At 41.3% G+C, this 25,458-nt stretch overlaps 1 protein-coding gene across 8 annotated transcripts in view; it reads right to left on the reverse strand.

Moving 5' to 3' along the window:
- The window catches only part of RANBP3 (RAN binding protein 3), a 97,404-nt gene that overhangs the window by 66,289 nt on the left and 5,657 nt on the right, over nt 1-25,458 (reverse strand). For 4 of the 8 annotated variants that reach the window (XM_075902976.1, XM_075902972.1, XM_075902971.1 and 1 more), the window contains exons 2-3: nt 16,245-16,300; nt 4,139-4,342 (exon numbers count right to left, since the gene is read on the reverse strand). In XM_075902976.1, the coding sequence (XP_075759091.1) occupies nt 4,139-4,342; nt 16,245-16,300 (260 nt within the window). The remainder of the gene's footprint in view (nt 1-4,138; nt 4,343-16,244; nt 16,301-25,458) is intronic. The other 4 variants (XM_075902977.1, XM_075902975.1, XM_075902974.1 and 1 more) reach the window with 2 other exon arrangements.

Genomic DNA, 25,458 nt, shown 5'->3' on the forward strand with positions numbered 1-25,458 from the left:
TCCAGGAGTAGGTTTTAAAGGTACTTTGGGACCCGATCGGGCCTGAGCTCAAGCTGTAAAAATCAAAAAGTAACTCACTGCACTACAGGGACTGCCCTGCCCACACGAGGTCCCGTGCCTGCCACCTGTGGCCCCCAGCGCTGTCCGGGACTCATCCCCTCCCGCCCACAAGGTTACATAAGCAACCCTGTTTCCCACCTCCCTCTGCCCCGGCACACAGTGCCCCGACACCCCACGTGCACAACGGCTCGGGCACCTGCCCTGACCCCTACGGCACCTGAAGCCCCATGCGTGAGCTGGGGCACCCCTTCTGCGTGTAGCCTCCCCTCCACCCGGGGATGATGCGGACCTATATTTTAATCCCTATAGAAATCAGTGCAACTTTTCTACCATTCAAAAAAAGATAATGGACTACTGTTTTTCTACATTTTGTACCTCCAGTTTCCCGAGCAACGCCAGGTAACTCCAGCTAGTTAAAGAATAAGCATTTTAAAATTAATTATGAAAAAATAGTCTATGCAACAGTATCCAAATGTTGTTTATTTTGATGTTAAATTCTATTTTACATTCTCCACACATTCAAGTTTCCAATCTCTCATATTTCTATACTGACAAGACAGCAATGCTGCAGAACTGTAAGGAGAAGCTGTAGTGTTTAGCAAGTGGGATAGAGACAGCTGCCACTTTTGGAGGCATGGGAAGCAGTGTGAGGGCACGTGGAATTAGCTGGATGTTTGGCTACCATTATGTGATACAGTTATCAGTACTGACATTTCAATTGCAACCTTTAGTTTGTAGATCTTTCACTCTAGTGATATAACTAGCAAAATTCACAGCTCTCTGTTGTCTTAGGCTACCTAAAAACTCAGAAAAAGCACTTCACTGGTTTACACAGTTTCATGAGCCTTTTGAAGTTTAGAATACTTAAGAATAATTCTGTGGCAAAGGGTGAATCCCACACCAAATATTACACCTACAGAATTGCAGACCACAAGGGGATCAAGATATAGTTTTCCAGGTCCTGGTACTTCAAAGGACACAGACAGAACACCTAAAAGCCCTTTTCATCTTTGAAACCCTCTGCAAGGAGCGAAAATTTCCTCTCCTCCTACTCTCGCTACTACTTTAGCCTCTCCCACAACCTTCCAAATATTCTCCCAAACAGAAGCACCACACTGACAAGTTTGACAGTTCCACATTGTTCTGAACAGCAGTACTGAAGCTCCCTAGAATCTTAATTTTGCTTTGCTACTGATTGGTAAACAAAAGTACCAGCAGGGGCACTGAGCTGTCACATATTTACAGACTCAAGACGACATCACAACATGAATATTAGGGATGTTAGAGTTTAACCGATTAACCAATAAGCTGAAGCTTAATGTTATTGGTTAAACTCACCTGGCTGCCGGAGAGGCAGCTACCAGAGCAAAGCCGGCAGCCACTGCCTTCCCAGCTCCCAGGGAGGCTTCTCTGAAGGCTCTGCAGTATAAAGCTTAAATAAGTTTTATACTGAAGAGCCCACAGCATGTGTAACCATATAACTGCTAAGATTTTCAGTGGTTACACGGTTACTGTTTTAAACGACTTTTTACATCACTAATTAATATACATTTAACATCTGTAATGTTATCTTCATAAGCATAAGAATTCTGCCACCCATTATACACAGTAACCTGAAATTCTTCTCATTCAGCAGTGAGAAGTGGGCAAAAGGGTTTGTTTTAAGACCCTAGAGACTATGCTTTTGGGGGCTGCATCCTATTCTGCACTTTGCAAACTGCAATGAATATTTATAGTAACATACAAACATCAAAACAATACTGAGGACTTCTCAAGCCAGCAAAGAACCACCATGGTGGCTCAAAAGTCTCTTCATGCCCATCTTTGAAATTAGAAGAAAGGAGATACCATCTCCCATCATAAAATAGCATCTACACAAAGCACTTCAATTACTTCCCCAATGGAGAACACCAATTAGTTCATTTCAGAGATCATTTGTGGTATGTCAAACAAAATGGTATTCATTAATATTTCCCTATGCAGTAGGAACGAAAAATCCCATTTAATCAGTCGTTTAACCAGTTAACAGCTTAAACAGGGGGCAGCCGGGCTGGAGCTCTCTCCCCCAGTTAACCATAACCGGTAAGCGGCCAGGTTGAAGTGCACACGCACAAACACACCTCCACCCCCGGTTAACCATAACCAGTAGCATTGCCCAGTGATGCTTACCAGTTAACCATTCACATCCCTGCTATGCAGATGCCATTAAGTCCTGTATCATCCTTCTGCTCAGTCAATTCATCTAAGTGTCTTTCTTCTGTAAAAAATGCATGGCCTGAAGAGACAGCTGATTCTCTTCAAGGCACACTCAGTCATTTCTTCTTTGTCCACTGTGTACTTACATTCAGTATTTGTTTACATACATTACTGTAACCAGCCTCAAGTGCAGCAAGTAGGAAGGAGGAGAGACCCAAGCATGCATGACTCTGGCAAGCTGGTGCACTTAGAGAAGACCCTGCTGCATACTTATCTAGACCAGACAACTAGCTGACAATCAAAGAACTGTAAGCAGCTCTCAGAGCCCTCCATCTCCATAGTACCAAGGGTCATTTTGACAAACAGGGAATCTAGCCCATGTTTGTCTGTACAGGTGGTAACAGTGCTAGGTGCACTGCCAGATCAACATCACTTACAATTCCTCCAGTTCTAGAATTAGCATTACTTTACCAGCCTTGTTGGGGACATGAATGATGAATCATGTTCTGAAAGCCTATGATGGAACCAGGAATTCACAGTGATATCAGCACTCAGAAGATGCACAGGAAAAAAGCTATGAATTCTGCATTGTATCTTGTTCTAGGAATCAAGAGGAATCCTGGGAGAATTTGATTACTCATGGTAGTAGTTTCTAATAATTGGCCATTGCTGAATCTCATTTTCCTCCTATAAAAGTGCTCCCATTCTCCTGAGGGTTCTTTTAAAGCTATGAGGATAATCACAAAGGATTATTAGGTGTCAGAGTCTGCTTGGAAACCCAGCTCCTTTATGATCTCTTCCACTTGCTGACTCCCACTACAGTTTATGCATGTACAGAATCTATTTAAACTCTGGGTTAACTGGCCTGACAATAAGACTGTTAGAATTTAAGTTATTTTTAAAATTCAAGCAAGTTTGACAGATAATGCCATTTTCTTTTTTTAGGCTTTACTTTCTTGAAGGAGTGTCCAAACAATTTTTTCCTGGCCAACTTAGAAAATGCTAACAATTTCATTTGGGTATCAGCTTTCATTGTCTCAGCCAATAATCTTCAGCAACTGTAGTGGAACAAATAGCCCTTCTAAAAAGCTCATTAAAAGGCTTTAGATTGAATCTCTCTTATTAAGCTCCTTACAGTTTTGTCCAGACTGATGTACTGTTTTTTTGGTCTCAAAGCATGACACTATAATAGCTTTCACTCAATGCCTGGAAGCACCAGTCTGTACATTTGATCTTTCTGAAAATATTCTCTCCTCCTCTGTAAGGATCATGGTCTTTAGCCAACAAACCCACAACTTTATGTACTTTTGAGAACTGAATTTACACAGATTTTTTTTTCTAGTCTGCAGTTTCACACATTGTTAACTCTTCTGCCAGCATTAAGAAATTCTCTTCTAGATAATGTAATTTAGAAGGTAAAACAGAAGAATGGCACGCACCTGTTTGAATCCAGGGGAACAAGAGCTCTATAGCTCTTCTTGCTTTGTTGTATTGGAGGATTATAAACTAGAGTCAAAAAAATCCCCTTCTTTTTTGAAAGATTCCTTGGATGATCTTACTTTGATTCTTGTGAACTCCCTTCCCCTCCTCCCCCACTTCTCCTCTGGCTTGGGAGAATTCTTGTTCCTGGAAGCACTGCATCTCTTTTTACCCTTTGAAGAGAGTTTACATAAAGGACAAGTCTTTCAAAACTCTCCTCATTACCAAAAATCTTCTTTTCCTACCAACTGAACTATTGGCTTAGGAGGAGTAATACAGGATCCGGGAAAATTATTAACAATGAGAGTTTACAGCATCACTTAACCACTTTAGGGGAATGGACAGAATTAAAAAAAAATTAAATCCCATCAGCAGCAGAAGTACTTGGTAGGTTCGCACTTACCCCTGCCAGTTCTTGTTGAATAGGAGCAAGCTGGACTTCAGAAGCAGGAATCAGAGTAGTACTGACTGAGGCAACAGCGGGAGCAGGAAGCTCAAAGTCGCGCTCACCAGCTGATTCTGTGTGACCCATACCACCGTGGGGGGACTCAGCCTCTCCCTGTGAGTCCTCGCCTGAATCCGACAAACCTTTTTGCTCTGCAGGGGACTGGGAGCAAAAAAGACAATGTCCCTTCAATGCAAGGCTGCAACATGATGGAGCAGTTGTCCAAGTGACAGGATGTACTAATCCTCTCTTAACTTCACCATTTTCATGATCTTCAGAAGAAGTTGCTCCAATGAAAGACGGCATAAAGCAGGTAAGAACCTGTACTAAATTCGTCCCCCTTCAAATAAGCATCAGATAGACCACATACACTTACAAAAGGCAGCCAAAACTTCAAGTGCCCCCACCAAAATCTTTTCTGCAAGCCACATCCCTAGCCACAGGATTATTAGGTTTAGTTTCTCCTTCTCTTGAGCCTTGATTGACAGCTTCTACCTACCTAGTAGGAACATCCCAGACAAATAATTAGCAAACAGACAATTGCTGGAAATAATGGATTATTCCACTGTTGCAGGCCATGCAAATTAAGAGTAGCATTTGTTGGTTTTTAAATGTCATTTATCAGTACTTGCAAACCAAATACTTGTGTTTGTGTGTCAATGCATTCTCTCTGAAAAGCAGTGACAGTCTCTTCTTCTACATATATTACATCCGTGGTCACCAACCAGTAGATCGCGATCTACCGGTAGATCTCAGGGGCTCTAAGAGTAGCTCTTGAGCCCTCTCTGAACTGCGCACCTGCGCAGTACATTTACATTAGATTTCCTCATGTAATGTAGGTGGGGCTTCAAGGAAGGGGCGGGGCAGTAGATCTTCGCCTGTTCTGAGACTTAAAAAGTGATCTTGAGTGTAAAAAGGTTGGAGACCACTGTATTACATTATGCTAATACAAGAGAAATACATGTTAATACAAGAGAAATGATCTTATAGTTAGAAAATCTGGCTTCAGTTCCTACCCCTGCCAAAGATTCCCTGAATGATCTTGGTCAAATCACTTGATTTTCCTGTGTGTCAGCTCCCCATCTGTAGAACAGAATTTCCCAAGCAACGCAAAGATTTGAGATTTTTAGAGTGGATGTATCCATGGGTGGATCTCTCTTACAAAGTAGTCAGTAAAAGAGAAGAAGTTGATGAACCCTTATTCTTGTCCAAGTGTATCTAAGAAGAAACTACTTCCACTACCATGTTATATTTAAATAGCTCCTTAACTCTCTTCACAAACATCAGATGTTACATAAATACATGATTATTTCATCCACCACCATAATGCAGCATCCTTCCATATGAAACACAAAAACTGTTTAACAGCACAGAGGAACATTATATTACATCAAGAATGTTATATCTGAAAGGTCATTATACTATATATTTTTGTAGTCTCCACAATGCCACTGTACTCGTTTATTTTAGGCATCCACAATGTAAATATCTGAATTACATCTCTATTTTTGTGAAAAGTGAAATGGATTGTTAATGATCATACTCTCATCTAAAAGGTAAAATGTTTTGGAATCTAAAAAAACCCAAAACCCTATAGCTTTATTTTAAATACACAAAAACTACCAAACCCAAACACCAATTTAAAATAAAGAAACTAGGAAAAACTAAATGAAGGAGCATTTTATTTACTCACCAAAATTTCAGCATTTTGCTGCCCTACCCCTCTCCCTCTGTAGGGCTTGTTTAGCCCTTAGACTTCAAAAATTAACATTAAAAATGCAAACAACAAGTGGAGAACAGGGAAGCTGATAGCAATGTCTCAGCTTCCCTCTCCTATTGTATCTCTATTCCAGGGGTGGGCAATTATTTTTGTAGGGGGGCCATAATGATTTTTGGTATGTGGTCACGGGTCGGCTCCAGAAGGGGTGGGGCAGAAGGGCAGAGCCCAGGGACTAGCCTCCCCCAATTGTCGCCTGGGGCCAGAGGCTTTGAATTAAAGCCACAGCAAAGGGTTTATGGGCTCCATGCCCCACTACTACCACATTGCCTGGCAGCCACCTGGGGTTGCTGTGGCTATGTAAAAGACTGGCAGATCCAGCCCCTGCCAAGGTAGTGTCACAACTCAGAGCTGTGAACCATTTAAACAGGTTCCTGCTGCCTGAGCCACCATCTGGAAATTTAGCGGCACGGGCAGCAAAATATAAATAGAAAGTGCCAGATGCAGTATGCTGGCCAGATCAAAGTGTTAGGCAAGCCGGATCCAGCCTGCAGGCTACAGCCCAGTCTTGCTCTATATACCCTATCTCTGGGTGACCTCATCCACATACATGGCATTGACTGATACCTTTACACCAGTGTTTCCTAATTAGTGCTCAGGGTTCCGCAAAGAGCTGGCACTTCCTCATCTCCCTGTTCCATAAAGCATCGGGAATTGAGGTGCCGGGGGGGGGTGTCTTTTTTTGTTGTTGTTCGACGAAGGCTTTTTCTTTTTTTAAGGCAACCCTAGGGGTTCCATGGCCAAATAAAATTGGCAAACACTTTTGCACGAATTTCCCTCCATCTAAACTAAGTCTTCTCGTGGTGTCTAGCACTTACATGAAACCGCCAGCACTGAGCCCCTGACTTTTCCCTCAAAGCCCTCCACGACTACCTTTATCAGTCATGGTGGACTTCATCAGTCATGCCCCAAATATTTTAAGAAAATTGGCTTATGAATATGAATAAGCATAACTTGAAGATACTTTGAGCAAAATACACCATGTAACATTTTAAAAGTTACCATCTGTTGAATGTGCATATTCTATTTCTGTGCATGTATCATTCTTGTATGAGAAGTTAGAAATACGAAGTGTGAATCTGTTTATAAATCTAGACGTTCTAATGAGGGCCATTAGTGATACTCTGGAAACATCATGGCTCGGTACTCAAGCCAACCATCTGTAAATGGCTTTGTTTTTCCTGTAAGCCCAAACGGTGGTTGGTGCTATAAAACACATGGTCCAGCCACCTGCTGCTGGATCCCACTTTGGATCTTTTATTTTTCCACACAAGATGAGAAAATTTTGAACTGAACACAAAGAATTCCAGGGTTGAGCAAAGGGGATGTAAAGGTGAGAAAAACAAACAATAGGGGGTGGCAGGACATCAGTAGATCCCCACGTACCACCCAAGATACTTCCTGGAAGCATCTAAGACTGAATGGGGAGAGGAGCGGGCCCAAGCCAGAAGCCTGCCTGGCTTGTGAAAAAGATTATTAGAACCACCGTTAGGGTAAGAATTTGCATGTCACAAATTTCTTAGTGCATGTCTTCACTTGCTGAGCTAGAGACAGACATTTTGGTGTTGAATTTAGCAGGTCTAATATAGACCTGTAAATTGAATGCTGAGAGCAGCTCCAACAGGCATCTGTACTCCTCACTGTTTCGAGGAGTAAGGAAAGCTGACAGAAGCATTTGCTCCTGTTGCCCTCTCGCAGTGGAGACAGTGTCAAGCTCGGCTTAAGGTAAACCAACTCTAGCTACGTATTCTACGGAGCTGGAGTTGCATACCTTAAGCTGACCTTCCAGTCTAGTGTAGACCTGGCCTTAAGTGTATTAGGCTTAATTGGCATGTTTTGTTTATTTTGGCTTAGTAAGTTGCTTTGATCTCTTCTGTTTTAACTTGCAATCACTGAAATCCTACCTTTTATACTTAAGAAAAAGACTTTTTATCATCAAGCCAAGTGTAAATAATTGTTACCTGAGGGGGGAACCATAGCTGTGCATATCTCTCATCAATAAAGAGATAGAAATATAGCTGTTTTTGTTTCAGCTACACCAGACTAAAAACAGGACTATGTAGCACTTTAAAGACTAACAAGATGTTTTATTAGGCAATGAGCTTTCGTGGGCCAGACCCACTTCCTCAGATCAAATAGTGGAAAATTGTCACAACCATTTGAATCCTATTTCAAAGACCTTTTCAGACCACACTTGAAAGAGAATCCTCTGAACTGCCATTCATGCCTAAATTCGATACTTTACGCCTAAGTTTAAACAAAGACATTAATTATCTTACCCGTTACAAAGATAGCTTCCCCAATTATCACCTCTAATATCATTAGCTCACAGACATTTACCTCCTCCCCCCCATCCTCCTTCTGTTCTGAAATTTGATTTGTCCTTTTCATATGTGTTCATTTTTTTAATTGTATCCTTTGGTATATATGGTTGTGACAATTTTCTTCCACTATTTGATCTGAGGAAGTGGGTCTGGCCCACAAAAGCTCATCACCTAATAAACCATCTTGTTAGTCTTTAAAGTGCTACATAGTCCTGTTTTTTGTATCAATAAAGAGAGTGAGACTTACAAGCTTTCTCTGTGTAAGACTTTTATACAGAGTAAGATGGATTTGGGGGTTTGGTCACTTTTGACGGTTGTGTTCCTGGATGCTATCAAGGCCCTACAGCTAAGCCTTTCCAGAGCTCAGCTAGTTCAGTGTCTGTGTTGCTCTCTTTAAGGACTGTTACCCTAACTCTGTGTCTTGGCTGGGAGAGACCAGAGTTTCTGGCCCAGCAGGACAGGGTGACAGGGTACCCCAGAGGGCAGATAGGCAGGCTCAGTGGCATGATCAGCACACCAGGTGACTTCTCTGATCCAGCCTATCAGAAGCATCATTTTACTTGTCAATTTAGGCCATAATTTTGGTTTCATCTTTGATTTGCACCTCTCCAGTGACGCATACAAGCAGGTAGGAATGTTAAATGGTGTTTAATCAGCTAATTGACTAATTGATGGAATTTCCATCGACTAGTTGATAAGGTGGGGAACTGCAGAGCCACAGCGGGGTTATTCTTACTGACCAGTTGTTGACATCCCCACATCAATTTCATGTTTAAATCTTACCATTTCTTCCTGAAAATCTCCAAGATCTGAACTTTTTCCTCTGCTACCTCCAGTACTGCAATCTGAAAATCTATTTCAAGTGCTGCCACTACAATCATCTTCCCAACTCTTGGTCTCCACCTATATCAATGTCCACTCTTGACGTCTCTCCAAAGGCTCCACCACTTCAACAGCATCACACACAAAATTCCTCATCCTTACTTTCAAAGTTCTCCACAATTTTCCTCTCATCAGGCTGAATTCCAGTTTTTCTGTTCTAATGATGATGCCAATCACCATAACCTATTTCTTCAACAAGCACTTTAATGCTTTCTAATCAGGCCACCTTCCAGAGAAGTTCCCAATCAAAATCTGTAAAGCTATCACCTTTCCTCTTTCAGATTCATCCTCAAAACTCATCTCTACAGGAATGCACACATAAAACTACAACCTGGTAAAGGACAGGCAGGTGACAAGTTGTGATCACGGCTACTAACTGGCTAAGAATTGCAGACATCTTAATTATTACAGTGTCTCTCCTGCATCCCCCAATGCAGACCACTTGTCCTATCAAACTTACAGTCTAAAAAACAAAACATAAGCTCTTTGAGGCACAGACACCCATTTATTACTTCTGTTCCACTCCTAGTATAACTTGGCTTAACCTAATTGTGGCCTTTGCAATATAAAGGTTAACATCAGCAGATTAATAGTAACAAAAATGTAATTAATAAAAGGGAAGATTAAAGGTATCAGTGAAAAATCCCTGGCCAGTAGTATCATGAAGGAGCAGGTGTGATTTTGTTTTTTAAAATATCAGAAACAAACAGGAGTCCTAACATCTATATAAGTCCATTACTAGACAGAAATTTCAGAATTGTCAACAATGAAGAAAAGGCAAGAGTGATAAATATTGTATTACATGAAGGGTTACACATACATGTCATATTAAGTATTTTGTATTCCATCAAATAAACAATGGAAAAGTGACAAAAACCTGAAGAGAAGCTCTGTGTAGCTAGAGAGCTTGTCTCTCTCATGAAAAGAAGTTGATCCAAGAAAAGATATTACCTCGCCCACTTTCTCTCGCTAATATCACAGAACCAACACTGTTATAACACTTCAAATGACCAAGTTGCATAGCTTCTACAACAGTAATATATATTTTTAAATCCGCAACTCCAGATATTTAATAGACCTTGTAATACTGGAAAAATTGTAGAGAACTGTAAAAAAGCTAATATTGTAACTAGTATTAATTAGGGATATGAAACCCCATTTGTTAACTGGTTAAATGTGATGATTAACCAATTAAATGGGGGTGGACTGGAGCGGCAGCCTCACTATAGGCAGGGGCTGCTCCAGCCTTCCATTTCTGCTCACAAGCAAGAGCTGCTCCAGGCAGCCAGAGTAGCCTCTTCCTGCAACATGCCCAGGCCCTTTTTTGGGCTAGCATTCCCAGCCTTTACTACCTATCAGTAAGCTTCTCCGTTAAACACCTCTTTTTTCTCATGCATGGGGAAAACTCTCTACTAAAATTCTAACAGCCATTATTTATCCTCTTTCAAATCCCTCCTTAGGGTTCACCACTGCAATGATACCTACAATAGGTATCTTGTTAATCATGGTTTGGCAAGTGACACGTGATTCTCCTTTTTCCCTTTTTTTCCCTTTTCCTATTCCCTACCCCTAAACCCAATAACTTTATTTTCTTTAAAAAATTACACTCCATGTAATATTGCTAGGATATATTTATTTCCCTGGATGCGTTTACAGCCACTGTTCTTTTTTGTTTGTGTCTTTCATCTGCAAGCCATCAGGGCAGGAATTGCCTCTTTCTGTGTTTGTGTAGCATCCATCATAAAGGATCCCCACTCCAACTGGGTCTTTTGAGTTTTACTCTATTATTTAGTAGCATATAACAGAAACAGAACATAGAGAACATTTACAGAATAAGGGGCTCTCCTAGAAATCAGTCAAAAATAATTTTGGGATCATGATGGATACCAACTGAACATAATTTTCCAGCACAATGTGATAGCTAAGAGTCAACGTGATCTTGGGATGTTTAGGCTAGAAAATATTGAGCAAGGAGGTGATGTTATCACTATAATGAAGCCATTATTGGATTACTGTATCCAGTTCTGGTGTCCACTATTTAAAAAATAATGAAGAAAAGCGATAAGGGTTAGGAAGAGAGTTATAAGAATGATTTGATGTCTGAAAAACTTGCCTTACTGTTCAAGACAAAAGAAGTTCTATTTAGTTCATTCTAGAAAAGGTTAAGAGTGACTCGATCGTGGCAGTAAGTACTACATGGTGAAAAGACTTCAATTATCACAGGGCCTCTTTAATCTAGCTCAAAGAGGCATAACAAGATTCAGTGGCTGGAATCTGAAGCTAGACCAATTCAAACTACAAATGAGGAAAATTTTAACAAATGAAAGCAATCAGCCATTGGAACAACTTGCTTAAGTATGTGGTGGATTTTCTATCACTTAAAATCCCTAAATGAAGAGTGATTGTCTTCCTAAAAATATGCTCTAGTTGAGTCAAAAGTTATGGGACTTGATGCAAGCATTACTAGTGACAGTCCAATATGCCATATGTTATACAGATAATCGCAATGGTTCTTTCTGACCATAACATTTATGAATTTATAGAAACTTTTGCAATGTTGTGCTTCTGAGTATGCAAGTAGCTCCTGAGATTCCTAACTAGGCTGGGAAAGATGAGATTTTTATCAATGAGTGTCAGCAGATGATTTTGCCATATACATGGAAAAGAAAATATCTCCATTGATAATAATTGAAGTTTACAGATAGACAAAGAATGAAAACTGCTATTTGAGCTTAAGGATATTGACTCTCATCAATGTTACATGTCAAAAAATATACAATTTGTGTTCTAATGGTTATAGAGCTTTAATTTTGACTCTTAACATGTATTGTCATTCAATTGCCTGACCTTTCCATTGCCTGATGCCTCCATAATTTCAGTTAACTGAAATTTCAAATTGATAAAAAATGCTTTAAAATATTCAGTAAAAATTATTTAAAAATATACAAATTCTGCCAAGACTATTAATAACTTTTCCAAACATTAAAAGAGTGAAATTGAAATGACATTTGTGATCAGTTTAATATTTCATTTCATACTGCTTCTTCTTGGGAAAACATGGAGCAGCTGAAGAAAGTCACTGGAAAGAAGACCCCCAAAAGCAAAGGCTCACTGATAGATGGAGAGAAGGAGGGCCTCCATTATTCTCACCTCATCCAAAAACCACGCACACCAGCTAGCAGACAGGAAGACGCAAAAACTTATTTCCTTGTAACTGCCAGGCAGTTGGAAAGCAGTAGAGCTGTAGATCTCACAGCCTTGCCCCAAAAATCAAGAGGTTCTACAGATAGGTGAGGGAGAAAAAGCATATGCACAAAAGAGCACAGATGCATTCTCCTTATAGTTGCCATGTGGACAGAAATCATCATGAACAAATGGATCCCACAAGTAGAGTCCCAGGAAAATGGGCTGCTAGAAATCCCAGTACTCTTACACTTCCAGGAAAAGGGAACTACCTTCTGACAATGCGGCTGTACTTTGATCCCCCACCCCGTTGTCGCTTCTCTAATGCACCATTCTTTTCTAAATTGCTTGTCTGCCTTTAATACAGCAACTCCTCTAGCTAGTAGATTTTTAAATACATTTTTTACATTACAATATGGGGCAGTAGGCTGGAGCCAGTACACCCACAGAGCTGACTCCCAGCATACATCAGCTCCTGGGGAGCCAGCTGCTGCTCTGCACTGCTGACTGTATGAGAGTTTGCAATTCAGAGTGGCAGCTGGCTCCCCAGTAGTGGGGCCAGCAGCTGGGAGCACACTGTCTGATGGCCTCCACTCCCAGGAAGCCAGTGTATAACTGCTAAAAAATGTAGCGGCTACTCAGTTACAATAATAACTGGTTTTCCGCATTCAGTACCTATTATCTTCACTGGGAACCATGGGTTTTAGGGCACCTCAAAAGAACAAGCCCCAAGTGAGCATTACTGGAAATAGTGGTTCCTACAATCAGGAATGATTAATACTGATCTTCACTTAGGAATTGTTTTTATTTCTAAGTTTTTACAGTTGCTGAAAATTAAGAGAGCGGAGTGTCCCCACCAGCTGGGAGGGCAAGCCCCCATTTGTGGGATGCTGCTGAACAGTTCCTGCCCAGAGATGGCTCCCATACTCCTGGCTACTAAGTGAGCGAGCAGGGCCACAAGGGTGAAGCAGGAAGTATTCCCCAATACAGCTGTGTGCCTGTGCCACCCAAGCTCTGTGGGTGCAAGGATGCATGAGGAAACATGACTTATGGAGACAAGACAGAATGCAATTCCCCGACCAGGAATGTAAGGACAAAGATGAGCCCCTAGCTCTGGGGTGCTAGGCTCCCTTGCTCTGATTGATGAGTGCAGCCTACTGTCACAGCTGAGGGGGGGCAGGTCCATGAGGGTTCTCTGCACTGCTGCAGGGTCAGCAACATCCCATCTCTATAGATGCAAAGGGAGTCTGGAAGGGAAGGCAGCACTCCCACTATTACTGAGCAATATTTTTTCGTCAATTTCAGCCTGTAAGCTGAAATCCACATTACCAACATTTACTATTTAAAGGAAACCCTGCCAAGTCCACCTATGTGTTAGCAATGGAGAGCAGCGTTCCCTGCAAACTTTGCACTTTTGCAGCCAGCCACTCAGGAGAGATTCCAGTGCTGCCCAGCTGATTAGCAGAATGTCCACAACTAGGTTTTTTGGTTTCTACTAGTGGCGTACATTTGTACATGCCTCGGTGCACATAAAACATTTATTCTCTACATGGATGAAAAAGATTAGAGGGAACATTGATGGAGAGAAAAGACAGCTGAAGGTACAGAGTCCAGCTACAACAAGAGACCTTGAAAAGTCAAGTTTTATTTTCTGCAGTAAACTGTAGTACCTGACTTCTCCACAATTCTAAGTATCTATTAATGAACAGTGATGGCCCAGACGCGTTAGACTGTCACATGAGGGGCATACCTTCATTGGCTACCTTTTTCCTCTTCTCCCACTGATATTTGCTGGACAGCCTGCTCAAGTAACTGAAGAAATGAAGCACTTTGTATAGTGCTTGACGAAGGTCAACTTGACCAGGACTGCAAGGCTAACAGATGTTTAAACTACACATTTTGCTCAAGGAAAATAATAATTTATATTCTAAAACCACGTGTTCTGCCAACTGCTTTTATACATTTTTCCAGTACACTTAAAAATAAGGCCACATTGTTCAGGCCTCTCCCCAAAGACATGCACACAGGAAAAATTCCCATCAAACTTATCCGAGTAATCAATTACGAATTGCAGGGTTTGGCATGAAATCAGGAAATCCATTTAACCACGGCAATTCATAGGGAAGCAAACTAAGTTCATGGCAAATGCTGTCGTCTGACACTCAATGACAATGGTGTTCTAACTAAAATCGCAATCATGTCAGCTAAAATGCTGCCTTTATGAGTTTTGGGATTTGGCTCTTAGATTCCAACAAAGTCTGGAGACTTTCATGGCTGTTTTAAATTTAACTTACATATATTTTGGCCATTTAACATTTGAGATATATAAAGCCTACACTAATATTTAATAACTTGTATAAATCAGTAAGTCCAAGTTTTTGCATATGTTAATCTATTCACTAGCATTTACTATGCCATTAAGTAGCTGTAATTATTTTACAGATGGAAAATAAAATGGGAGAAGTCACCATCACCAATCCTCCCTCCCAAAACCATTCAAACTTCTGGAGGTATCAGAAAACTGACAGACACTTCTAAAAATAATAATGAATAGAAGGTAGATAAAATTGATCTACCTATAATTTGAAGAAATTACTGGCATGCAACTTGAATCACCTATACTTTGGCTACACATAACTAATTTAGTTGTCCCTAAGTAATAGAGTTAATCCTTAACTCATGTTCCTTGAGCAGGAAAGAACTGTGGCAAAGGTCAAATCTGTGATTTTACCACAATTTAAGGAAAGTTACATATTAAGACATGGATCACTATTCATGTCTTAATAATCTAGGAGCTTTTACAGATTATACATAAAATGAGAAGTTAGATAGCTATAACTAAATTGGGAAATAATTAACATTAATTTGATTGGAAAACATGAATATTGAAATATAACAGTAGAGTTGAAGACTTTAAAATACAATCCCAGAACTCTGGATAAAATGGAACTACTTTAAACAGAACCAAGCTGTCAATCCCGGTGACAAAAGGTCTCTCTCTAATTACAGAACAAATACAGTACTGGCAACAGAGAAATGCAAACTTCTCCCACCAAACCCTGTGTCAACATGCTTCAACCCTGACTGAATGAAGCACTTTTAGGAGTAATTTTCAATGGTGTATCTGCTTACATTTCCATCAGGAGCGTCATTTATGGTTGGAAAAGGACTGAAACTTAACATTTCCCATATAATTTGGTAAGTTTTCCTTGATTCAAAACAGTAATGTGATAGTTGGCTCCACGTTTTGATAAAATATTTGAGTAACAACTAACTAGAACAACGAAAGCTTTTCTGTTTTAACCCTGCTTAATGCATCATAGATACTACCTATTGGAATTTATACAAAAAACTGGGTATCGCCAAATAAAAGGACTTTAAAGTGCATTTAAAATACAAAATGCTCTGAAGTTACTGAGTTACCCAGCCAAGAGCATTATTTTTCAATTTCACCAAACTTAAATTTAAGGATAAGCAATTAATCAAGGAATCAATCAGTAGCTGTATGTAACGTAAAATTAAAAGGCACTAATGTGAACCATTTTTTTCCTTTTAGCTTTCCTTTTCATTTTGTTATTCTCTTTTCTTGCTCAAATTTCTATTTGTAATAAGGTCTGTCCCTTTTTCTCCATCCATCTCTGCTTAGAATACAGCTTTGAGATTGCTCTAAATTTCCCACACCGTCTGTCTTTTCTGTTTCCCTCCCACTAATCTACAATCTGTCTTCCCACATTTTTTCCTTGAATGAATTTTTTCCTTGAAATCCTAATGACAACAACCTATCTATCCTAAACTTTAAGAAGAGTTACACCTTATACCAATTATTGCTGCCACTAAAATATGAATCAGGATGACAGTATGCCGTACAATGAGTACATACACAATGATAGCTCCTTACCTTCTGTGCTTTATCCTTCTGAAACACAAAGACAGGTGGAGCAATGGCAGGCTTTTCTGCAAAAAAAGAAATTGTTTTTTCTAACAGCATTAAATATCACACACTTTTGTTCTGTGATGCTTTTCACAGAAAAAGAATGAATTCTGAAAGAGTTCATATGACAAGTCAGAGCAACTGCACCTGTATATGGTCCCTCATGAGCACAGCAACAAGCTCCAGACTCCTCAGTTGTAACCTATCTTGGATAGAAGCCTGCATTCCTTTTGTTCATGACTGTTCATGACTGAGCTTTTTCCAGGTTACACAGTTCCCTTTCTACACTGATATTCCCAGCAAGTCAACTGCCAAAACAGCCAACAACTGTGCTTTGATTTCTTTCTGAAGGCTAGGAATAATATAATTGCCAGCAGTTATGAGTTACCACATAGCTCTTTATAAGCAAACACATTTATTATTAAGGTGGGAAGCATTATTGTGAAAACATGTTAAAGACAAGAACAGAACCTAAACACATGCTAATAAGTTTATCAGAGATCACCTCCAGACTTCAACAAACAGTTTTCTGTGGTTACAAGTTAGTAAACAAAACAGCCTTAGTTCAGAATAAGCTCACCTATGCATAGGTTTATGTTTCCTTTTACAGCTTGGGCCTTTGATCTTAAGATTCCAGAAACAGATTATCAAGAGAAAATACTTCCCTCCTCAGGATGCAACTACAAAAAGATGGGCTTTCACATAACCAGAGTTGGAAAATTTGCTCTCACCTATCTACAGATATTCCCTAGGGTGGCAAACCATTTTATGCTATTTGTCTAAACCATCCATAAACTCCATGGTCCACTGTTCATGTAGTCTTTTGAAGTTCACACCTCCCATTTAACAAAATGGACTCCAAATATGTATTAATTCTGTAAGATTTTTTTCCAAGGATATTGCAGGAAATTGCCATATCTTTCCTATTTCAAGTATTAGTTACACTTGTTATAACTAAGGTGGGATTACATCCTTTAAAAACTGAAAATCAGATTCCACTGAGGAAAATAGAAAATCTTACCATGGCAAGACAAGAATAAAAGCATTAGGCAGACCAAAAAATAATTTGGAGAACCAGAACTGGCAAGAGATACAAAAAATAATAGCAAAAAAGCATTTAAATATATCAGAAGTAGGAAGCCTGACAATCAGTGGAGCCTCTTGATGACGGAGATGCTAAAGGAGCACTGAAAGTAGCTATAGAGATGCTAAATGAATTTCTTTCATAGGTCTTTACTTCAGAGGATGTGGGACTGCCTCACACCTCAGCCATTCTTTTTAAGTGGTAAATTTAAGTATCAATAGAGATGGTTTTGGAACAAACTGATAAATTAAACAGTAATAAGTGACTAAGACCAGATGGCATTCACCCAAGAATTCTGAAAAGAATTCAAATATGAAATTGCACATCTACAATGGTAGGCAGCCTATTGCTTTTACATTAGCCTCTGTACTAGGTGACTGGAGGATAACTAATGCTATGCTGGTGTTTTAAAACAGCTCTGGAAGTACTCCTGGCAATTACTGGCCGGAAAAAGCTAGACAGATTCACGGAGTTTAAGTCCATCAATGGCTATCAGCAGGGCTCGCTGAACTGCGGCGAGCCTCGCTCGCCAGCCGCACTGTCCAGCGATCTGCGCATGCGCAGATCGCTGGAACCCGGCTCTTCCGGGTTGCAATCTACTCACCACAGGCGAGTAGATTGCATTATTTGTTGAGCCCTGGCTATCAGCCAGGATGGGTAGGAATGGTGTCCCTAGCCTCTGTTTGTCTGGAAATGGATGACAGGAGAGGCATCATGTGATGGTTACCTGTTGTATTCCCTCCCTCTGGGGCATCTGGTATTGGCCACTGTCAGCAGACAGGATACTGGGCTAGATGAACCTTTGGTCTGACCCACTCTGGCCAGTCTTATGTAAACCTAACTTCAGTTCCAGCAAACTGGTTGAAAATGTACTCAAGAACAGAATGATCAGACATAAATGAACATGATATGTTGAGGAAAAAAACCACATAATTTGTAAAGGGAAAGTAATGCTTCACTAATCTACTAGAATTCTTTGAGAGGGTCAACAAGCACATGGACAAGGTTGATCCAGTGTATTGAACAGGGGGACAAAATATGGCCTATGTGTAGGATGCAGCCACCAGATCTGGCCCGCAGGAGCCTCAGGCAGGTTCTTTGCCTGTCCCCACCCACGCATGTGGCTCAGACCAGCTCTCTAAATGCTGTGAGCCCAGGAGGAGGGGGAGGAGAGGCTTTGCACACTGCCCCTGTCCCCAGTACAAATGAACCTCATCTAGTTATTTAAAAGCTCCGCCTTTTCAAAGAATCATAGAATATTATGGTTGGAAGAGACCTCAGGAGGTCATCTAGTCCAACCCCCTGCTCCAAGCAGGACCAGTCCCAACTAAATTATCCCAGCCAGGGCTTTGCCAGACCGGGCCTTAAAAACCTCTAAGGATGGAGATTCCACCCCTTCCCTAGATAACCAATTATAGTGCTTCACTACCCTTCAAGTGAAATAGTTTTTCCTAATATCCAAGCTCGACCACCATCCACTTCAAGTAGGGATCATTGCTCCTTGTTCTTCCATCTTCAGCCACTGGCAATAACCTAGCTCAAGGGTGGGCAAGAGAGCCTCCACAGTCTGGATCTGACCCACCAAGTGAGTTGATCCAGCTTGTGGACACCCTCGTGCTCCCTTGTCCCCAGGTCAATCAGGGCCTCCTCTCCTACCAGGGGCGCACAGGGCTTAGAGTGAAGCACCAGCTAAACAGCTGGTGGTTCACTAAGAACCATGCACCCCTTGCAGGGCAGGGGGTAGGGAGTGAAAGACTTCATGCACTCCCCCACTGCCAGGCCCTGATTGACCTGAAGGCAAGGGGAGTGTGAGAAGTATCCTCTGCCAGAAGGTGGGTGCCTAGAGGGAACAGCTGGCAGCTCTCTCTAGGAAAGGCTGGAACAACAACTTCACAGACTTCCCCATCCCAATCAGGGTCTGTGGGCAGGGGAGCATGGAAATGTCCTGGCTCTGCCCTTTCCAAGAAACATCAAAGACTGAACAGGAGGAAGGATCAGGCCTAAGCTGGGAGGCTACCTAGCTTGTGAGAAAACAAAATTAGAACTAATGTTAGGGTAAGAAATTGAATGTAACAAGTTTCTCAAGTGTATTAGACTTAGCTGATGTGCTTTGTTTTGCTTAGTAACTTACTTGGATCTATCATCACTTGCCAACAGTTAAATCTTACTTTTTATACTTAATAAAAACCACTTTTATTTATTAATAAACCCAGTGTAAATAACTTATGCATAGCTATTGCCACCAAGGAAACAGCTGTGACTCTTTCACTGATAAAGAGGGCGAACTACTGAGCTTGCTCTGCTTAAACTTTATGCATATAGAAACAGATTTATGGTTTGATCCCATGGGGCTGTGCACCTGGGGGCTATTTTAAGTCCTTTGACTGAGCTTTCCCAGAGCTGAGTGCATCTCAGTGTCTATGTTTCTGGGCTGTGACTCCAACTCTGTGCCATTGCTGGAGCAGATCAAAGGCTCTGGCTCAGCAGGGCAGGGTGGTAGGGCACTTCAGAGGGCAGCTAAATGTACTCAGGGGGCTCTTCAGCCCAATCAGGCAATATTCTCAAGGGGATCTCTGTGACTGAACCCATGACATCTCCCTTCAGGGAGCTGAAGGTTGCTATCAAGTCTCCCCTCATTCTTCTCTTCTGCAGATTAAATGAGCTCAGTTCCCTCAGCCTCTCCTACTAAGTCAGAGCTGGGCAAAATGCAGCCCGGGGGCTAGATCCGGCCCGCCTAACACTTAGATCTGGCCTACGGACTGCATCTGGCCATTTTCTATTTATATCCTGCCGCCAAATTTCCAGGCAATGGCTCAGACTGCAGGATCCTAAATAGCTCATAACTCACAGTTGTGGCGCTACCCTGGCAGAGGCCAGAGCCATGTGCCTTTTAAATAGCCACAGCGACCCTGGGTGGCTGCCAGGCTATGTGGTAGCAGCGGGTCTAGAAGCCATGAGCGCTCCAGCCCAAGAAGACTCTGGGGGGAGGCTAGTCCCCAGCCCCGTCCTTTCCAGGGGCTGCAGCTTTATAGTCCAATCATCTAATCTATATTTCCTTAATTTTCTGGCAAAAACATATAAAAAGCTTTGTTCAAGTCAAGGTACATTACGTCCACCACTTTCCCCATATCCACAGAGCCAGTTATCTCATCATAAATCAGACTGGACAGGCATGACTTGCTCTTGGTGAATCCATATTGACTGTTCCTGATTACCTTTCTCTCCTCCAATCATTTCAAAATAAATTCCATGAGGACTTGCTACATGATTTTTCCAGGTACTGAGGTGAGGCTGACCAGTCTGTAGTGTTATCCTTATAAGAAGCATGTAAGATCTTTTTCAGGGGAGTGGGCAATACACCACATTTGCTGAAAATACAACATACGCATTTTCTCTCTCTCTCTCTCTCTCACTCACACACACCCACCCCCAGGCTGAACAGTCCAGTCCCCCTCCGCCCACCTCATTTAATCAGTGAAACTTAACATTTAACCGATTAACTCATTAAATGGGATTTTAGATCTATCTCTCTCTCTCTCTCTCTCTCAAATGTTCTTACAGTTACCATTTTGTAGCTCAGGCCATTCTAATGGCTAATTAAATTACACCCAAGTGTTGGTTGCGATCTGATAGTCCAAGGCTCAGCTTGAGTTTCCAGAGTGATGCTAAGGTCCAAGGGCTAATTCAACCCTTGAATGCATAAACAAGGGAATCTCAGAAATAGAGAGATTTTTACCTATGTATTGTTTTCAAAGTATTTCTTCTTGTCCACTTTAAACCTGCTATTCAAATTAGCATACTTTGTATTTCTCAACGATCATTTTTATTTGCTATTTTGTTGCCCAGTCACCCAGTTTTGAAAGATCCTCATGGAATTCTTCAGTCAGCTTCAGACTTAACTACCTTAAATGATTTTGTATCATCTGAAAACTTTTCCATTTCACTGTTTACCCTTTTTCAGATGTATTGATACATTGAACAGCACAGATCCCAGTATAGAACCTTGGGGGATCCTACTTTTTACCTCTTTCCATCATAAAAAAGGATTATTTATTCTTGACCTTCCCTATTATCCCATGAAGACTAAGGGATGACTTGATTACAGTCTGTAAAATACCCTACCTGATGAACAAACAGTTAACAGTGGGTTCTTCACTGTAGAATAGTCTAACATGATACAATGGCTGGAAGTTGCAGCTAGACAAATTCAACCAGGAAATAAATTATACCTTTTTAACAGTGATGGTAATTAACCAATGGAATGATGTTCTAAAGGTTTGGTGGATTCTCCATCACTGAATTTTTAAATTCAAGACTGCATGTTTTTCTAAAAATATGTTGTAGGCGTTATTTTGGGAAATTTCTATGGTCTGTGTTATTACAGGTAGAGATCAGACTGGATGATCACAATGGTCTTGTCTGACCGTGGAATAAATTACTCTAAAGAAGGGTCAAGCCTACTGAAACACTTCAATTCCTTCTCGAGGTTTGAATTCTTCAAAGTCTTGAAATCAAGAACCTCTTTACGGTTTTGGGTAGCACTGGGATCCAGACTAAAACTCCTTTGCAACACTTTGGAAGAATGAGAGACAGTGGCAAGCAACCTGCAGCCACAGGTCCGCATGTCACTCGTCAAGATTTTATGTTTATCACTGCTCATGTGTGGGACTGCCATATTTGACTAGCTTTTTTCCTTCTAGTATTAACTAAAATGACAAAAAAGTAAAGCAAAGTCACATGAAGTTAAGTGCATGCTGACTGCACACAACATTGACTATGCTCCACTGCATCCAATTCACACACCCTACAAATTCTGGTTATGCAAGTGTAGTTCGTAAAACTACCCTATCCTAGGAGACTGTCTTGGTCAGGACAATTTTGCAGCCAAATGAGATAAAGAGTGGCCCACTCACTGGTCTAGGCTGCACATCATTGATGAGACAGATTTAGTACTGATTGGCATAGCTCCCAATATGTCTGCTCTCAAAAAATCTACACCATCATTCCTACTTGAAGGCCTAAAAAGCCTTCAAAGCCAACCAATAAGGGTGAGGCTTACTGGTTATGGTTAACCAGTAGAGCTAGAGCAGTGACTCCCTCCCTGCTGTGTGCCCTGCTTAATTGGTTAACAGGTGAACCAAGTAAATAGCATTTTACAACCCTAATTCAGACACACAATCACTATTGTCTGAACATTGCTCTGAGCAAAACAGAATTAAATTTTCTGCACCTGTGATTAGCATGATTTGGCCCACTCTAGACTTGCAGTTAAATCCTTTTTAGCAACAGTTCATCTGTATCACAATAGGTTAAATTTCCTAGTGTAAACAGAAACTGTGTAGTCAACTTTACAATTCTGATCAGAGATGTACATTTTAACAAGACTATCCGTGTAACCAACACAAATTCTATTGGTTACATGGTTAATTGCTCCCAGGGATGCAGAAGGCACCATATGTATATTCTCTACTCTTCTTTGATTACAACATACATAGACGAAAATTATTAGTTTATACAAGTACAAATCAGGAATGTGAACATGCAGCTGCATACACGGTTAACCAATCAGTCTGGGTTCATCGATTAACCCTCTTCGTTACATGCAGCTTCAGTCCCCCTCCTCCACTGCAGCCTCTGTATCAGAGGCAGCCAGTGGGAGGGTGGGAGGAGTGGGAGCCAGTGTGTGTGGAGAGCCATCTTAAAATCCAGCTCACCATGAAAACTGGCTTCTGGCTTCCTCTCCCCCATGTAAACATGTATCAGCTGAAACTTTCAGTGAGTATATGTTGATACAAATACATGCATTTTAACATCCCTGGTATAAATGGTATCTCTGGCAGCTAAACAGGTTACTGGATAGCTGGCTGAGAAGAATTAAGAAAAAAGGTTTCAGCTAGTCAATTCAGTTGATTCAGGAGAACATACCCGAACCAACCATACTACACTTAAAATAATCAGAACATCTTATTTTTAAATAAACTTGTGTACACAATTTATAAAGCCGCTATACAGAAGGCAACAAACACTACCCGACTACCTGAACACTTTGGTAAATCAACAGTTATTCCAAATTCACCATGTGAATTGCTTTCACAAAAGCTTGGAAATAATTTAGTTGTTTCTTCTTTACAAAATTTATTTCCTGTGTCTTGAATTGAACCAGAGTTAACATAGATGATTCTGTTTAAAAAACTGTAGAGACATAGATTGAAAAAAAATTACTTGTTCTCTGCAAATGAATTAGCCAGTCACTTCAGATCAAAATGTTCAATGAGAATATAGGGAAACAGTGTAGATCTCCCACAACCCCCTTTTTTTCTCCAAATAAAATAATATTTCAAATCATACCCAAGGATCCAAGATGTAAAAGCTTACAGTATAAACTGGCTTTTTGATGTCAACTTCTGTGCCCTTTTATCACTGACAGATACAAAGCTTATTTTAAAACACAACTAGTTTTTGCTATACTTAAAAAAACAAACAAGCAGAAAACACTTTCAGCCCAAGCCAGAGATGCATCAAATGAAGAAGTTGTTAACAAGTATGACTGAAAACAAAAGTCCTATTTTTAGCTGACAGTAGCTGGGAAATAAGCACCTCAAAAATTACAATGTTAACAGTCTTCAAAAATCTCCATCTTGTAAGCCCAGTGACCTCTGAACAGGTGGTTTATATGAGGGCTAAAGTATCTCCAAAAACAGAAGAATTCAGTAGATCCCTGCAAACCCACAAATATCAAAGATTCATTTTTGTGGATGTAGATGCAGATGTGGATACAGATTTTGTATCTTTATAAGACTCTAGAATTCAGTATCTCACTTCATTATTTGATAGCTAACTGGTGCAAAACCAACATTGGAAGAACTAAATGTTGTTTACAGGGCCTGCAAAACTAGTCTTAAGTGTCTCAATAATAGAACAATTGAGTATTTGGAGGGTGGGTTGTTTTAACAGATGCATATTTCAATTCCTTAACATTCTGCTCCTGTAAAGAAGGCCTGGACAAAATATTGCCTGCGGGCCAAATTTGGCCTGGCAAGCCACGGGATCTGGCATGCGGACACTGAAGGAAGAAACACAGCTGCGAGGCGGTTTCACTTTAAAAACTGTGCCTGGAGAGGAGCGGGGAAAGCTTTAGGAGCTGCTCCTGCCCCCAACACTATCCCATTGGCTGGCTTCTGGCCAGAAACTGGCCAACGGGAGCTGCCTCTTTCAACAACAGGCAGACAGGAAGCACAAGGGGCTCAGTTATTTACAGAGTACATGACTGCAGCCTGTGTGGGGGTGAAGTAGGCAGGGAGGCTGATTCAAGAACTGGCTGCTGGCTGGTAAGTCTCCTGGCCACACCCTGCCTCTGGCACTCTAGCATCCCCTCCCCTCCCAACCCTCTGCCCCCTCCCATTCCTACCTCCCTATTCCACCTACTCAAATCCTCTGCTCCCATACCTCCTCCCAGATCCAGCATCCCAATCCTCTGCCCCAGATCATAATCCCCTCACAACCCAAACCCTTGAACGCCCTCCTGTACCCCAATTCCCTGCCCTAGGTCACAATCCATTACCTTATACCCCAGTCCAGTGCCTCAGGTCAAAACTGCCTCCTGCACCCAAATTCCCTTCTGCACCTAACCTCCATCCCAGAACCTGCACCCCCTCCATTAATATAATGGAAGAGTGAGGCCCTTGACTACTTTCCAAAATCTTGGAGTGGCCTTCCATCAAAAATTATTGCCCACCCCTGCTCTAAAGGATGTCAGAATGTAAATGAGCCAACGGTTAACCAATAGGCTTGGGCTCATCTGTTAACCTTTACAGTTACATGCACACATGCAAATACATATGCATCAGAGGCAGCAGCCTCATGGGGAGTCCTTGGCCCTGTATCAGAGGCAGCAGCTTGGGGGGGGGGGGGGACACAGAAGCTGCTAGTTGAGCACAGGCTCTCACCTGATCCTGCCTCACCCCATACTGACACAGAGGCAGCAGCATGGGTTACAGGAGGCTCCGCAGAAGCTGGTATGTGCAGGCAGCTGGCTCCTGTGGAGCTACCTTCCTGCATGCGCCGACTCCTGAGGAGCCATCTGCTCCTCCCCCCAAT

Source organism: Pelodiscus sinensis, chromosome 19 (assembly GCF_049634645.1).
Source record: "Pelodiscus sinensis isolate JC-2024 chromosome 19, ASM4963464v1, whole genome shotgun sequence".
NCBI lineage: Eukaryota > Metazoa > Chordata > Testudines > Trionychidae > Pelodiscus > Pelodiscus sinensis.